The sequence below is a fragment of the Phyllostomus discolor genome, chromosome 5, assembly GCF_004126475.2.
Source record: "Phyllostomus discolor isolate MPI-MPIP mPhyDis1 chromosome 5, mPhyDis1.pri.v3, whole genome shotgun sequence".
Classification (NCBI taxonomy): Eukaryota; Metazoa; Chordata; class Mammalia; order Chiroptera; family Phyllostomidae; genus Phyllostomus; species Phyllostomus discolor.
Window position 1 is genome coordinate 113630285 of NC_040907.2, and position 18105 is coordinate 113648389.

The following is an 18105-nucleotide window of genomic DNA, read 5'->3' on the forward strand; positions in this document are numbered from 1 at the left end:
CCCGCCCCAAAACAAACAAGCTAAACTTACAAGTGCCATCATATTTCACCTTCAGGTAGATTCTGCTACCATCTTCATTTTATAGATGAGGAAATGGGCACAGAGAAGCTAAGTAATGCCTAGGTCACATAAGAAATAAGTAGGAGAGCTGTGATATAAAAAAAAGCAATATGGCTCTAAGTACTGTGATAAGAATCACACTGTACTATATACACTATATTGGTAAGAGAGTAAGTTGCTTTCTTGAACAAACCTATTCAAATAGTATGTATACGGTTCAGCTGGAAAAATTACACACCAATCACCATCTGGCTGGAACCTTTATTATTTCAAACATAAGCATCCTATGTGACTCGTGGTCATTAGAATAGTTATTTCTGTATTACTATAATAAATGCTTGTCAAACACCAATCATCTCAATAATCATATATACTTCATTAAGAACTTTCAAAATAGCTCTTATCAAAAAACTTACAAATGTTACAAGGGAATTAAGTAACCGTCTATGTAGGAGAGAAGGCAAATTCTGCTAGGGGACATGCTAATGAAGTATTCTGCCCATTACATTTTTGACTAATATAGTCCATAAAGAAAGAGTATCTGTGCTTTCCTTTTTTTAGTGGTTGGTCTAAGAGGGAATGCAAGAAACCAAGTCTTAGGAGAAAAATCGCCTTCATATCTTAAGTGTAAGCCACAAACAGGCTTTCCTAATAGAAGCTTCAAAGCCTGAAAAGATGAGAAAAGCAAGCATGTATTCTATTAAACATTTCAATAAATATGCAAAAATTTCAGCAATTATGAACATATTATTTGTATACTTTGAATATTTTATCCTGAGGAGGTATTCTAAGGATATTTTGTTCTAGAACACACAAAAGTAAAACACACACACACGTATTATATATCAGGAATTCTTCATATTAAAATTCTAAAGTGTCCTAATAATGTCAAACAATGAGGAGCCAAACATGACCACATCTACATTTTAAAAAGAGAACTAAAAAGGAACACCAGGAAAATGTATCACTCATGTCTTTGTTTTATGGTCAATGCTTCTGATAAATTCAGCAGACAAATGTAAAAAGTGATTGCCTCTCACTGGCTCACCACCAGTTACACAAGTCCTAAAGTCTAAGCATTTAAAGAAAGACTGCAGGTGACCCTTTAACTTCTCTCTGGTCCTTGTACCAAACCTTTACACCACTTATAACATTACTTGTTAATATTCTGCATTCCAAAATTTATGTAGGTAAATACAAGTTTGCTGATTTTCACTTAAAAAAATCGAAAGATAAAATAAATTCTCCCAACACAAGCCTCAGTTTTTACTCATTAAAGCATTTCAGAATAACTCAAACATGAGAATTGAGTGTGTGTGCTCATTTGGCAGAGAACTACTGAATTTATTCTCCAGAAGAAAAGCAGACCTGAAGCATCACATTACTGGGACATTTCAAACAGGATGACAAGTTCTTATCTTCTAAACTTCAATGAAAGCTGCTTGAACTATTAATGAATACCTGCCCCTATTAAACAAGCAAGATGTCTGATACACTAAAGAAGTCAGAAGCTGAGTTACTTCACTTCTTTCTGTTGCTCCCAGTCGCTAGAATAGTGGCAACGCGCATAAATATATTCAACGTGTCCATGTAGATTCTCAGCATCCTAGGGGAAAAAATGCCTGTTTAAATATGACACAATTCTAATAACAATGATAAAAACTATTTCTTAACCTAGAAAAGAAGAAAAAGCAATACTGATTATTTGTCCCAGGTATGTAAGATGGAAATTTTAAAACAAGATGCCAACTAAGGAAGTTCTAGATAAGACAGTAGTCAAGATTTTCGTCTAGCAGTTTAAATGGTAAAGGACAGTTTAAAAATCATTATTCTATTCTCTAAAACTCTACTATTAGTATAGCATCCTGTGGGAAAAAAGTGGGTGCTAGACAATAAAGAACCAAAACAAAACCAAAGAAACACCTTTACAGAAACATGTCAGACACGAGTCTTACATTTTAAAATATAATACAATCCCTTAACACCTCCCCCTCACTTCACCCAAACGGTTACAAACCTGAAGCATTAAAGCAGCATTTTAAAAATGATTACATTTTTAATTAAAAAAAATTACTTTAAAAAATGTGGTAATACAATGAAACTCAAGGAAATTGTTTAAATAAACTACACTACTTTGGTGGGAAGGCAAAGAAAAGAAAAAGGCACTAGAACATTTAATGTAAGTTAACTCTGATTATCCCTAAAATAAATTTTTCATACTGTTTCCAATTTTTAATAAAACAGGCTTTTCTATTAAACATTTCAAGTCATTTATGTACACTTTCCAATGAATACCTAAGAAATCTTTTCTTTAGTTCTAAAGTCTATTAAATATAAAAATTAATTGACCTATAAGAGCGCCATAAGGCTAATTGAAAATACTCTGAATTAGCCTTGGCTGGTATGGCTCAGTGGACTGAGTGCTGACCTACAAACCAAAGGGTCAGCAGTTTGATTCCCAATTAAGGCAAATGCCTGTGTTGTGGGCCAGGTCCCCAGTAGGGGGCACATGAGAGACAACTACACATTGATCTTTCCCTCTCTCCCTATCCCCCACCCTACCCTCATCTAAAAATAAATAAATTTCTTTAAAAAAGTACTCTGAAATAACTAACCAAATATTACACTTAGTTACAATACAATCAAATTTCTGTGGATACACAGCTTATGAGAGAGGGAAAATAGGCCAAACAACAAAAGAAATAAAATAGTAATTGTTGAATTCAAAGGTAATTTTAAGTCCTAATCCTTGGTCCCCTGTGAATGTGACCATATTTGGGAATAGGATCTTTGTAGATGTAATTAAGATGTGAGTTAAGATGAATGCTGTTGTGGCCTTTTAGTCTAATATGACACCTGTCTTCATAAGAAGAGACAGACAGGCACAAGGAAAACACCATGTGAAGACAGGCAGATAGGAGGATGGGGGCAAAGGGGAAAAATGGGACAAATGTAATAGCATAAACAATAAGAAGTTTAAAAATAAAAAAGAATTTAAAAAATTAATTTAAAAAAAGGGATAGAGACTGAACTGCTGTATCTACAAGTTGAGGAATGCTGGCTATAACAAGACGATGAGACATGCATGGAAGTGATTCACCCTTAAGAGTCCTTTGAAGGTACCAACCTTGATGACACCTTGATTTTAGATTTTGGCTTCAAAATTGTGAATTATTTTCTGTTATTTTAAACTACCCAGTTTGTATAATTGGTAACAGCAGCCCTAAGAAATGAATGCAGTCAAAAAACAAAATAGGACAAAATGACACAAAGTCTTTATGTAACAAAGACATTAAAAAGAGTACTTACGAATTGATGGGATCATATTTTTGAACTCCATACACTGGTACTATTTCTGCACGCTTGATTACTTTCTGCGTATCATAAAGAAGGAACATGCTGAAAAGAGCTAATCCACCATAAATTGCCACTGAGTACAGAGTGGCACCAGCCACAGTGGTAGGTGGAAGAAACATAGATCCTGAAATCAAAATGGGAAAAAAAAGTTCTTTTTTAAAAAAGCACTTTTCTATAACTTTATAATTAACCTTACCTAAAAATACTTATTTGGTATACTGCCAGACAACAACATATCTTGGTATAAGTACGGTCTAGTTTTGTGTACATTCGGTTCAAAACCCATGACACTCATTCCTGCAAGGGGTCACTTGCCCACATTACAAGGAATTCTCTTGCATCAGAGCAATCTTCATGTTCTCCAGGCCACCTTGCCATTTTAGATGCATTTGGTAAAAACAACAGTAATGGTTTCTCATGCCAAATAAGAAAATCCAGTTTAATTAGCATGTATCTTTTAAACAACTTTTAAAAACGACTAAATATATTCCCTCCAGTAGAATACTTGAGTACATAAGATGATTTTAGGACATCATAAGCAAAGAACCAGGTGTCAAAGCACAGTGGCTTACCCAGAGAGGACACAAAGACAAGACCCAGGCCCACTCCCAGGGGTGCGCCCATGTTCAGAAACTTCTCACTCGGTGCACACATCGCCACAGTGGAGAGGCCTCCTACGATGCCTGCTGTGTACCATGCAGCTCTGATGAGAAGAGGCCCCCCTAATATCGTCAGAGGAGCTACCACAGCACCCATCACACCTGGAGAAAGAGCAAGTGGTCACTTTTTACTAAACAATGACCTAAGGGAAAACTAACACTTGTAACTAACACCCCATTTGAATATATTATAACTTACTGGTAAACAGCATAATCACAAAAAGCCTTCCCCTTATTTAGGTGATACTACCACCCCCCAAATTCTACAACCAAAACTTGGGGCTATCCAGATTCTAAAAACACAAGAGTAACACTATTCCAATCAGTCACAATCACAAGTACAAACATAAATCTAAGTTTTAGTAACTCTGTCAAATTCTATGTAATTCATTAGTTGGATCTGAACCTAACATTAGTCTTTATAACAACAGTTATACATGTAAGAACTGAGATTAAAATAGCTTAAAATGCATAGCTCAAGGTCAAATCTCCTGCTGCCAAAAGGAAACAAAACGAAATGAAAAAATGAGAGTATATTATGATAATCTTGAAACAGAGAAACTCCAAGGACAGGCACTGCTGTTACCTCGCATTAATAGGGAATGTGATCACAACTTGGAAAAAATAATTTCAGTTGTTAAGATATTTATAAACATCCTATAAAAATTACAGTAAGTTTTCCATAATATGATTAACAAAAATAAATAGAGCTCAACTAAAAAATAAATCTTATGTAAGGCATTATTTTACTGGTGAGTACAAGAAGTTACACTTTTCTTAAACATTGTATGTGTACAGTTTAACTCAAGGAACAGGCAAAGAGCTACCTTCATATTGAAATTTCAATACTAGTGTGTTTCTTTTCCAAGAATAATGTTTCTAGATCAAATGGTAAGGTAACTGATTATGTTTCATGATGATGAATTAAAAAATATTTTTTGCTCTAGGAAAAATTCTGGATAAAAATTCCTCTGTAGGATATTTGTTAGGATTTCCATTAGTTTTGCATTTGGCAGCAAAATTTTTATCAGAACACTTAAAGAGACTATTGAGAGAGTTTTCAGCGATACTTTCTTTTTTCTTTTAATTTTTTTTACTGTTGTTCAAGTACAGTTGTCTCCATTTTCCCCCACCACTTCCCCCACCCCAGCCATTCCTACCTCCTACCCTCATCGATCCCAATCCTGCTTGTCAGTAATACTTTCTGATAAAAATCTTAAGTGGCGATAATACATGTTTGCTGCTTAAGGACAAATCAATGATAAAACTAACAAGGATAGCTCATTATTATTGTGAATGAAAACTGGCATTTAGCAAATTGGCACAGCCACTATACAAAAAACAAGTATGGAGATTCTTTGAAAAATTATAGTTAGCAATCCACATCTGAGTTTGTATAAAAAAAATTAGAATCAACATATCATGGAAACAGCTGTACTTGAGCTGACATCTGAAAAAACCCTAAGTGTCAATCAATGGATCAATGGATAAAGATGTGGTTTACATATATAATGGAATATTATTCAGCCATAAAAATGAAGCCATGCTATTTTTGACATCGATGAACCTTGAAGGCATTACCCTAAGTGAAACAAGTGAGACAGAGAAAGACAAATGTATGATCTCAAACCCCCCCCCCCGCAAAAACAACAAAAACATAACAAAACAAATGTATGATCTCACATGTGGAATCTAAAAAGTCAAACTCAGAGAAACAGAGAGTACAGTGGTTGTTACCAGGAGTTGGGAGGGAGATGGGGAAAACGGGGAGATGATGGTCAGAGAGTATAAAGAGCAAGTTTGAGATTCTAATGTGGAGCACAATGACATTAAAATAAAAAACAAATACAGACCAGCCTTGAACTTTCCCTGGCAGACAAAACTAGTTTAGTCATACAAGTAAAGCTCAATTTAGCTTATTTTGCAAGACTAACTTGACCTGGATCATTTCTTGCTTATGCCTCTGGAACCTGTAAGCAATATTTGAACTGTTTACCAAGACTGACATGAGGTAACCACAGAAAATTCTATTATAACCAATCACTGTGTAAAGAACAAATAGCCACTACTTTCTTATTATGTAAGTTCCTTTATAATAATATATGTGGGCCTCATTCCATATTTTTGGTTAAGCGTTCCTGGTTTTCAGACTACCATTTTGGTGTGTGTACAATAAAACTTTTAATAATTACTACTTCAGTAATTCATTGGGTTTTACTTCTGTTATTTCTGAATTTTTGATAGTGATTTTAGCTAATGACAGTGTCATATATTTGCATGTTGTTATGAAAGTAGATCTTAATATTCTCACCATAAAAAAAGAAATGGTAAGTATGAAATGGAAGTGCTACAGCGGTAATAATTTTGCAATATATAAATGTATCAACTCAAGATGCTGTATACTTTAAACTTATACAATATTATGAGTCAATTATATCTCAATAAAGCTGGGGGTATAACACAATTAGAATAATTTTTCAAGTCCATTTCAGTAATTCCTGCAATGTATCACTTGATCCTGATTGTGACCACAGCCATGCTAGATATCTGGATAAAGAAAGAAAATGGAATGTATTTGGGTGTTAATATTGGGACAAAAGCCAGCTTTGATATCCCTTTGATGCTGTGAGTACTTGTCTTTGAATTATTTGGATCCCATCTCAATCATGCCAGTGAATAAAAGAGTGCAGGACTTGAAGAAATAAGGTTGGGGTGTCAGTCTTGACTTTGGTGCTCCCTAGTGGGTGACCTCAACCAGCCTCAGTTTCCTCAATTAGGAAATATGAACATGCTAATGTCTGAACGGCTTCCTAAGATGTTTATGAAGAATAAAGTAAATTTTGAACAACAATAAAAAAAGAAAAAACCTGGCCTTCATACTGTGCAGGAATGGGTTAACAAAGCAGGCCTAAGGCTATCTTTACAAAGGCTATCTTTACAAAGGCCTGATTGCCAGATTAGTCCTAGACTCTTCTGAGAAGTTGGCACTTTAGCCATTACCTAACTGATAGGATTAGACTATTTGTGCAAAGACTGTGAGCTATTCTGAAGACCTGCCTTCCTTCTGGGAGTCTGGTTTTTGAGAGCTGCTATAACAGTGCCTACATAATCAGCTTTCATTAAAAACTATGGACACAGAGTCTCCACTGGGCTTCCCTGAGCCAAGAAATCTCATGTACTACACTTTTCGCATTGTCATTGTGTCCCCTGAGGAATGAGCACTGAAGGACTGTATATTTATCTACACTCCAGAATCTGCTTGTACTTTCCTGAGGACACTTTTTCATTGCTTTTAGAGAGAGGAAGAATGGGAGGGAGAGAGAGAGAAAAGAAAGAGAAGTATCAGTTGGTTGCCTTCGGCATGCACCCCAACCAGGGACTGAACCCACAACCCTAGTATGTGCCCTGACTAAGAATTGAACCCATAACCTTTTGGTGGATGGGACGAAAGCTCCAACTAACTGAGCCACGCTGGCCATGGCTCTGCCTTTATTTTTTCCTTGCTGATCCAGTTGTGCATCCTTTCATTGTAATAAACCCTAGCTCTGAATACAAATCAATCACTGAATAAATTGGTGGCCTTGGGCACCCCACCCCTGCAACACACATAATACCCCCACTCAAGTAATTTATGTGCTACAATGACACATTAAAAGTACTTTTCTAAGCAAACTAGGTAAAAATACTTCTTTAAGGTAGAATTAAAACTACAAAGGCATTTTAACTCAATCCAACAAGTAACTATACTATTAATCAGAGATAAAAAGACACAACCTGTTTTCTCAAGGAACTTAAGTGTCTAAAAGGGGAAACAGGTGCAGAATTCTGCTCATGGGCCAAGATACCATAATCCACAGATTTAGAAACATAAATGTGAATGTTAAAACTCAGATGGTGAGGATGTTGGTGTTTCAATGAAAGGATACTTGCTTTCTTAGCAAATGCATATGCTATATTTATTTTGAATAATTTTTTTCTTAAAAGCAGTTCATTGGTATTAGATAAGGGACCATTTTCCTCCAAACCAGAAGTGTTTTGTCCTGTAAAGTTTCAGGGAGAATATCTGTGGTTGAATAATCTCATACCAAATGAAAAAGACCTGAAAATCAAGGTTGGGAAGCTGTCTCATATTTACCAAAATAAGGATAGCACATGAATAATATAAATGACACATTTCACATCAGAAATTTGTTATTGAGTGCCAAAAACCTAATTTCCATTTACTAACATGTTAAAACATTTCAGAGTCTGTCTCCATGACAGTTTAAGGGAAATGCTTATGAAATGTCTTGTTTTGTGGTAAAGAACACACATCTATAAGAAGCATTCTTCTTTCTGGGTCTGGCTGGTTCTTTTTTCAACCCAGAGACAGAATATCACAGAATACTTGGAGTGAAAAACTTATCTAAACTTTCAAATAATCTGTCATATAACACTTAAGGAAAAATTCACAACATATAAAAGGATGTCAGAATGGTCCTGTAATAGCAGGGTTGAACGGTCACTGCCCTGCCAATGTAACCTCATACAAAGAATTATCTTAATATTGACTCAGCTAAACTCATCAGACGAAAATACGCATTTCCAACAATCTTTTGGGACTGCTTTCTTTCTCCAAATGCTCCATTGCAAAAACCTCCTCTCCTATTCTTTCATATGTCTTACCTCCTTCTTGTCACCATTTATTTTTCTAAACATAAACTAAAACAATTCTCAAGCAACTGTGTATCAGAGCTGAAATCCTCTTGGTATTAGACAAAATACATAAAAGGAAATTGCTGCATATACTAGACTGTCCAAGGAGGCAAGTATAATACTGGGGATGCCCATGGTCTCGTTATGTAACCAGTAGTAAGCGCAGAAAATTATAAGCATTTTCTAAACATGGGGGTTAATTCAATTATGTACAAAGCATTTATGGTTGTGAAGAGCAACCAAAAAGGTAGTAGTCAAGATTCACTTAGTAACAGTTGAAAATTAGAACATACCAGAATGTAGTAACCAAGCAAGATGCTTTGGGCCTGGGCTCTGGTCATATGGTATTGATTGTACCAGCATTCCAGCTCCAATCATAGCTGCAAAGGTTGCACCAATTGTCTGAAAGACACATACTGCTATGAAAAATCGGTCCTTATACAACAGCAAAGTAGAAACCCTCACACTCTAATTTCAGTTAGTCCCTCAAATAAACCATGTTTACAATGATGAAGGATAAGAAATGGAATCCTATATTTTTCTAGCACATTAAAGGTCTTTATTTCAGCTTGGCCAAGTTAGCAAGAGTGCCCCTACTGCCATATAGTGAAGTTCTGCAGATAGCTTCAAGTGAACGAGTTAAGCTTTGACTAATAACACTATCTTTCAAAAACTTTATTCTTCATAGACAAAAGTTTAACAAAACGCCTTTAAGAATCCTAGAATAATAATTTTTAATGATATTTATTTTAATATAGCACAAATAGCATTTGAAAGTATTAGTCATGATATACCAATCAGAATATAGAGCACATTGCCTTTAACTCCGTATTTGCTATAAGAAAACCTGAAAAATACAAGAAACACGTGGAAAAGATGAGAAATAAGACTGTTTCTATCCTCCCAGTTTTCTGGCTGACTTGGTCCTCTTCCCTTTTCTTTGCTTAGACTTCCAGTGTTATGATATTTAAAGATTCCCTGTGTATATAACAAGGAAAAAATGTAAATAATGGAAGAAAGATGATAATGAATCTTCAGGAAATTTAAAGGAGAAACTGCATACTCGCTGCCTTTGGACAGAATTGGATAGGTATTTTGTTTGGCCAAATATTCAAACAAACAATTCAATGTAAATGCTCTTAGCTGAGAGGGCTTTTTCTCTAGATGCCAATAATACCACGTGCCATACCAGGCCTGCCTCACTCATTTTCATCATCTGTCTGACATACAGGCATCTGCATGTGCAACCTGCAATGTAATACAACTGAACAGAACAGCTGTTTTCACTCATATTAATATAGAAAAGCACAGCAGGTTCTACCCTACCATTTTCCAATGAGAAAGTTACTAAAAACCACTTTATACATTTCTGTGCAAAGCATTTTCAGGATATTTATTAAAATTACACCTTTTCTTTTAAGGTCCTCCATAATCCAGTTCTATTTTTGCCTTTTAGCTTTCCTTACTCTACATTATAGTTGCACTGAACTAGTATGGCTGCAAACATGCCTCAGGTTCCTTGTGCCTGAGAATAAATCCTTCTTTCCTATTTGTTTGACTTATTCAAGGGATACCTCCTTGCCCTGGCTGGTGTGGCTCAGTGGATTGAACGATGGACCGAGAAACCAAAGGGTCGCCAGTTCAAGTCCCAGTCAGGGCACAGGCCTGCGCTGTGAGCCAGGTCCCCAGTAGGGGGCAAGAGGCAACCACACATTGATGTTTCTCTCCCTCTTTCTCCTGTCTAAAAACATAAATAAAAATTAAAAAAAAAAAAAAAGGGTTACCCCCTTGTCTGGGAAGTTTTTATGGTTGGTCTCCTGACTGTAATGATGTGTCCGATGCCTCTCCTCCAAAAACACTTAGTACAAACTCTGACATTATCTGTGTGTATGTCTTCCACCTTCCTCCTTTGTAGCTTACCACAAAGCTACATCTTCGTCTCTGTAGAATCTGTCTGGCTTTCCAAACTATTTTATTTAATTAGTGAATGAACGGCATGTGAGAGTGAACCTATGCCCACATAGAGCTGACAATTTGGCCCGTGCACAAAACTTCTTTGGAGACTTATTTTAGGGGCTAACCTCTTTTGCATGTTTTCATATAGCCATGTATATTATAAAAAGCACTACTTTAAAATTATTTACTACTGATTAAATCTGACATTCTTGTTGAGAATGCACCAAGCTTACTCTGCGTCTTCATGAACCTCTAAGCTATACAATTCATGACAGCTATCTGAGAAGCAATATCCTAAGAATACCATATTGTCCAAATGGCTACTATAAATGGTTCTCCTTTTGGAATGTAAAATATAGTAGAAATATACAAATTTGGAAGTTAGATGGATTTGGGTTACCTGTGGGGAAAACTGGTTTGCCATGGGAAATCTCTAAGTAGTACATAAACACTCCCATCTTCCCTCCCCCTCTAGTCTCTAGTTCACATTACCATCCTTCGTCTCTTATCTTGCAAAGGCTCAGCTAGCACACCTGTTTGTCTTTTCCACATTAGTTCTAAATGCTCCAATACCCATCAGACTTTTGCTGTGCCAATATCTGCAAAGGCCCCTCACAGCTTAGGCACTCTCCTCAGCTTGGCAACCATACATCCCCTTTCTAACTGCCTTCTTCATACTCTAGCCCTCAAATATTTGAATGGAGTTGTAAAGTCACTTTTCATGACCACCTCCTTTGCTCAAGCTGTTTTACAAACTTGGACTACCCCTCTTCTCTCCTAAAATAAAAAATGCTAGGCCTCAATGGCCCTGATGAAATAAAATTGTCCTTCAAGGAACCCCTCTATTAGTCCAAGACAAAAACAGTCTTTCAACTGATTTTAAACTTCCTACTTATTATTGTACATCCTTTACCACTTACTCTAGTTCATCTCTTCAACCAGAAAGTAGAGAAATAGGCACCACATTTGTAATCAGTTTTGAAATCTTGTAAAATGACAAATGCACAAGAAACACTTATTCAATACCTCACATAGGGTCTAGAAAATTCAGAATAGTTACAGCACTGTACTATTCTACTTGTAACAGTACAGAATGCTTTGATTTTGGGTCTGCCTTATTTTTAGTAAATAGCTGTAAAATATATAATATAGAGGTTGTTTGATATCTGCAACTAGATAAATAGCACATTCTTGTAAATTTGGTCTCCAACCCTTTGGTGCTACAGAATACACATTCAACAAAGAATAATAGCTGATGTACCTCACGATGTACTTCCTACTTTGTCTCAGCTACAGTAATAATTCATTTATTATTTGAACAAAAAACTGTTCAATTTAGTAAGATAGTCTTTCCATTTAACACCCAGCCCCCAATATTTATTCTGTTTAAACTTTTGCTATGCAGTGGAAAAGGTCAACAAAAACAAGATGACTTACCACCCAAGAGCCTCTCATCATGAAGTTCATGAGAACAGGAGTTCTGCTCACTGCCAGGGCAGACAAAGCTGTTAAACCAATACTTCCTGCTAAGTACATATAGGTGGAATGAATTCTATCCTTGACGTACTGGGGCCAGATTCTGTAAAGAAAACACAATATGGTTAATTTATAAGATTCTGGATGTAAACTTTTGTTGACTCAGATTAGCTGGGAGGCCTTGGGAAACATCCCCTAACTGCTCTAAATCTTATTCACCTCATTTATCAAGGAAATGATGCATACATTGAAGTTACCATAAACAGTAAAAGACAGAAGACATATAAGCACTTGGCTCATGTACAAAGCAACATATTTTCTTCCTACTTAAATACATACACTTAAAAACGATTAAATTTGATTAACTGTATGTCAAAACAAAAGATTCTATCTTTATTCATGTATATTCCATACAGTTGGAAGACTAGACATTCAACATTCCAAAAGTGGCGAAAGATAAAGATGAGAAGAAAATTGGAGCCTTTAATGTTGGGGACCACCACCTCTGGTTCTTGCAGCTATGTCCCTCAGGCAGCATGGCCTGAGCGGAGGCACAGCGCCAGAAGCTGAATGGGGCTGGAGGGAAATGGCAGTACATTCCCAGGGAAAGGCGTCCCAAAACATGGACCCTTGTATGAGGCAAACAAACCTATTAATCAACTTAGGCAATTGTATTCTGCTTATTGAAGCATTTAGCTTTGGAGCCAGGCTGAGCTTTACATATATAGTTTATGTTTAACTCACGTCCTGCTTAGTAGTTATACATCACTTTGTTAGTTCTAAAGGACACTGTCTTTTCCTGTAAGAAAGTTGTGCAAAGATTTATCTGTCAACTGACACTTATTGTTCTCTGTTTTCACAAACTACATATGCTTTTGTACTGAAAACAGCTTTCCCAAGCTTAGGGGATGATTTATGATAAATAAGAATCACAAGGTGCATGGGGAAAAAGCAAATAAAAGTCCTATGGGAAGATTGGTCAGGAGCACTCTCTCTTTACAGAGGGTTGCTCTCCCTTTCTCTCTCCAGGTAAAAGAGTTTGCATTATGCCTGGATAGTCTTTCTTTTGCATCGTGGGAGACTAACTGGACCAGAATCCTGACATTTAAGGTTAGAACTGTTAGGGAACCATTTACTTACACAGCCTTTTCGATTGCTCCAATCTCATTTGACATTCCCAAGCCATAGTAGCACAATGCTCCAAGACCAACAGCAGCCCCTCCAGCAATAAACCATCTTCCCATCTGATCAACTGTAGAATACAGGAGGAATGCAGGTTAACACTGCCATGTTTTGACTAAATTAAAATGCTGTGGTGGTAAGCCCTTCCCAATATTTAAGTGAGGGAAGTCAAACTATATACCATACTTCTTCGTAATAGCCATAGTTAGTATGTATGGGGATATACAATGGCCTGAAAATTAGGGGACCAGTAAAAAAACATTGCTGAAAAACAGGTATAATTAGTAGAAAAATAATCACCCTTGACTAACCTTTAATCTCTGACAAAACTTAGAGTGGTATATCTGTTGATGTGGGGAGACTGTGATATGTTATTTTACCAATAAGAGTCTGGGATGTATTCTCATGACACTTAGAAAGTAAAGATGAGAAAGAAATGTTAAATGTTATATGACAATTGTCTGAAGTGCAATTAGCAAAGATGGTGTTTTATATGCAACCAAACATAAATAAATAAATAAATAAGGAATCAAAGAAAAATGGAATCAGTGTTTAAGCAGCTCAATTAAGGGAGAGGGTGCTCTTATCTTAGTACTGAGAAACAATTAACTTATCAAGTCTAACTGGATGAAGGTAGTATTCATAAAGATCATCTTACTCCCTTCAGACTAAATATGTTCACTAGGAATGTTACTATTCTGTAGCCATAGGATTCATATAATTTGGTTTCTAAAGCCACCTTAGTGGTCATAAATAAAAAACAAAATAGAAACCAAATAACTTGGTTTCTAAAGCCACCTTAGTGATCATAAATACCTTGGGGGATACCAATTAGGGATCTGTCCCACTGTAATATATTAACATTTTGCAAGATGAAGGAGCAGTAGTGTTCTTTGCCTGGCTTTGGGTAGATTAACAATCTAGCTTCCAAACTTGCAAAGCTGAAATCCAAACTGTGAAACAAATGGGTCTGCTTCCTGAGAGGCCTTAGCGGGGCAGCTAGTTAAGAGGACTCTTCCTGAACAGCTAGGCTTTCATTAACATAGGTGTTTTGACAATTTATTCTTGACCTGAAATATATACAAATATATGCTTGAATAACGAGTCTATGCAACTTCAAATTAACTTCCTTAACAGACTATACATATATAATGGTGAAAGTAACATTTTTCTCTGGAAGAATTGTGACTGGGATCCACTAAATCTAGTGTTAAGTATCATTTTTTTTCTGGGTCATCAGATTCCTGACAATGATGAAAATAATTGCCCTTCTCCCCAGAAAATGCACATATACAGATATTTGCACATATTTTTAGGAAGACGTTTATAGACTTCATTTGAAAACTAAAAACTGACACCTACTTTTAAATATTTTTTCCATTGATGGTTCCATTGCTGCTTCCTTGAGTTCTTGGCCAGTTCTACTACGTCGGATCCCAATTCTTGTCTTGCTGGCATATTCCTGATATACATGAAAACACAGACATACACCATCCATAATAAAACAGAATGTTAACAACAAAGTGAATACAGGCTTTTGTTACACCAGAAAACTATATAAAGTAATATGACACTTTATACACATATAATTCTACAATGAAAGTATGTTAACCAATCTAAAAAACTATATGGAGCCCTGGCTGGTGTGGCTCAGTGAATTGAGCGCGAGCTGTGAACCAAAGGGTCACCGGTTTGATTCCCAGTTGGGGCACATGACTGGGTTGTGGTCCAGGTCCCCAGTAGGGGGCACACGACAGACAACTACACATTGATATTTTTCTCCCTCTCTTCCTCCTTCCCTACTCCTCTCTAAAAATAAATAAACTCTTACACAAACAAACAAAAAAACCCCTATATGGAGACCCCATTTGTGCTTGATCTTCATGGTGACTAATTCATTACAACTTCTTAGTTTCTAAGTTTCAAGCTTGTTTATTTCACAAACTACAGATTTTATTGTATCTATTATATTTAAACACTATTTAAAAATATGCATTCAATATTAGCTACACCGTTTTTCATCTGGGAAACAGGCTCAGGAAAGGTTCTTTCTTTAACACAAAGCTAAAGGAAAGAATGACTACTACGTATATTTTAGCTCCTTTTCAACAGTGAAACAGTTAAGAGGAAAAACCCTGTCCCTCCTATATTTTGTATATTTCCTTATCCACCTCACATTTCAAAATTTGTATTTCTGCTTTGAATGTTAGAAGAGATATCTATTATCAAAGGAAATGGACTTCTCTTACCTGACAGATTTCACCATTTCCTAAACTAGATGTGAAATAACATTTAGCAATGTCTATTGGCCAGCTGGTAATAATCCTAGGTTCTTAAGCTTTTGATTATAGGCTCCATGAATCTATCTATACCATAGCTCTCAATCCCTCACAAACTACTCTAAATGAGAAACTGTAAGAGCTGTAAAGACAGGAAAAATTATAGTTCCTTTTCTCTTTCACATGAGATAAAGATGGAACAGAATGATACCAAACTGGTGGGGAGAAAGCTATTTTGGATCAATATCAGGGCTAAGTGTTCCAGTAAATGACTAATGGTAGAGTAGGAAACTTCACAGTATATATATATCTGACCACCCCCCTCTCCCTCAATGGTCCTAGGGGCACAAAGAGAGAGACAACAATATAAAAACATTCAGATTATTTTTACCCTGCTGGGTGTTAAAAGCCATTGATTCTTCCTGATGGAATTCCTCACAACTGGGGAGGCCTTGGTGAAAGCTGGGTGGAAAATCCGGGAAGGTAGAACCTGGAGACACACAAGTCTTGCGGCCAGCATGGTGGTGAACCAGGTTTACCAAAGCCGATCTAAAATGCTAGTTGGACACAAAAACAAAAAAATAACCCATGAATGAACTGAGGAAATGACATGAGGGATCCAGAGATAAGGAGCCAATCATCCCGCAGCACAAAAGATGGAATAAAGTGACCTTTTAAAATGTTAATGATAAACCTTCTGCATGTCTCTTGTTAAATTCAAGAAATCCACCCCACAAAACCCAGTTGGAGATGAATCACCAAATTAGGTTTGAATCCCAGTTTACGCAGTAACAAAACATACAACTATGTAGGTTATGTGGCTAGCACAGAGTGAATGCCTTAAGGGAATTTACATGGTGTGTATCTGCTTTTATAAATGTGGTTTTGACTTAAGAATTATACCAACACTCAATGAGAACATTTAAAAGGAGACTCGATGGAGACTTGACTTGGGGTGATGAACATACAACACAACATAGGTGTGATGTATCATAGAACTGTACACCTGAAACCTATATAATTTTATTAACCAATGATACCGCAATGAAATCAATTAAAAAAAAAAAACACAAAACACCTCCGTAGTATAACTTTTGAGCTGAGTAAAAAGGCCGTCCAAGGAAGAGATGACTAACTCTTCAAGGTCATAGTGAACTACAAAGTTAAAAGACATCAGTGAAAACCAAACAAACTTCTGGCAAACATGCCAAAAATTACTTCTCTTCAAACTTTGATATCAAATATACCAAGCTATTGAAACCACTTGGGATGCATTTTAAAACGTAGATTCCGGAGTCTAACTCTGGTCCTAATGATTCAATCTCTAGGAAGGGGACGAAGGAATATATATTTTAGTTAGCACCCCAAAGCTAAGAGTCCTTGCTTAAAAATAACTATCTCAATGCACTTCCAGCTCTGCCCCAGGATCTATGTACATCAGGTACAACACCGGGCATCAGTCCTTTGGGAAAATACCAAGTTCTTCTAGGACTTTCATGCTATTGCATCATTTCCGCCTATAACTGCGGTGCATCCCCTTAGTCCTCAACACACGGACTGGGAACAGGCCTAGCTCGGAGTGGCTTCCGTGACGCATAACAGAACAGGGTGGAAATCTTGCTTCTGCTGCAAATGTGTTTGACCTCTGAGACTCAGGTTCCCCAGATATAAAATAGATAAATACTCTGTATGCTTCTGTGAGCAATAGCAAGCTCAGGCGCCTGGTCCTCAAGGAAGTTGACCCAGCTCACTAGACTCTCTAGAAACCCGGGACAAGCCTCCAGCCTCCCAAAGTCAACGCACACCCTACAACATCCCCGCCTCAGGTACCCCCTTATCTCCCGGGCTGCGGCCGTTGCGGCCCAGCGGCGGGGAGGATTCAGCACCTCGCAGTCCAGGGAGAAAACGGCAGCGAGGGGCTAGCCCCTGCTTGCCTACCCCCCAGGCCCCGCAGCCGCTGCCCCCATTCACAGGGTCACCGGCAGGACGATCCTAACGCGCCACCAGGCTGTGACGCACCCAGCAGCGCTGCTGTCTCCAGCCCTCCCCAATCGCACCCAGCGGGCTCCGGAGGGCCTGACTGAGAACGGGGCGGTATCCCCTGCCTGTCGGGTCGGAAGAGTGGTACCTCGATCCCCGGTCCCCTCAACCGCGCAGTTCCCCTTCCGGGACAGCAAAACGCAGACGCGCGCACCTAGGCCGTCCTCCCGCCTCCCACGGTCTGCGTACGCACAGTTCACTGGCTGGCTGCATGACGCAATATCCGGAGAAGCGGCCTACACAACGAACAGCCAATCACGAGCAGATCTCTGACAGAGGAAGGGCACTGGAAGAAGGAGGGGTTCCGGGCTGGGCGCGAAGATTAGTTGAGAGCACAGTTCGGGTGCGGGCAGTGGCGGTATAGGCTATCCTCGCTGTTTGTAGTAGAGCTCTTTGTTTTT

At 37.5% G+C, this 18105-nt stretch overlaps 1 protein-coding gene across 3 annotated transcripts; it reads right to left on the minus strand.

Moving 5' to 3' along the window:
• Positions 1–307: 307 nt before the first annotated feature.
• GHITM (growth hormone inducible transmembrane protein) lies at positions 308–17925 on the minus strand. Of its 3 annotated transcripts, none has more exons than XM_028512469.2 (9): positions 17793–17925; positions 16056–16221; positions 14748–14847; positions 13344–13455; positions 12165–12306; positions 9065–9173; positions 3990–4178; positions 3370–3541; positions 308–1666 (listed from the first exon to the last, which is right to left on the minus strand). In XM_028512469.2, the coding sequence occupies exons 2-9, from the start codon at positions 16182–16184 to the stop codon at positions 1582–1584; spliced, it is 1038 nt and encodes a 345-aa protein (XP_028368270.1). In that variant the 5' UTR covers positions 16185–16221; positions 17793–17925; the 3' UTR covers positions 308–1581. The 3 variants fall into 3 exon arrangements, with proteins under 3 accessions (XP_028368270.1, XP_028368271.1, XP_035882628.1); XM_028512470.2 differs by having other exon boundaries at positions 613–1666; positions 17684–17836; XM_036026735.1 differs by lacking the exon at positions 17793–17925 and adding an exon at positions 17666–17688 and having other exon boundaries at positions 613–1666.
• Between the last annotated feature and the right edge of the window lie 180 nt (positions 17926–18105).

Excerpts from the sequence above, each read along its gene's own strand:
- GHITM (XM_028512469.2), bottom strand. The coding sequence starts at position 16,184 with ATGCTGGCCGCAAGACTTGTGTGTCTCCAGGTTCTACCTTCCCGGATT. Across the intron at positions 13,456-14,747 it reads AATGGAAAAAATATTTAAAA|TTGATCAGATGGGAAGATGG; the intron begins GTAGGTGTCAGT and ends TGTATTCTACAG. Across the intron at positions 4,179-9,064 it reads TGCTTGGTTACTACATTCTG|GTGTGATGGGTGCTGTGGTA; the intron begins GTATGTTCTAAT and ends CTCTTTCTCCAG.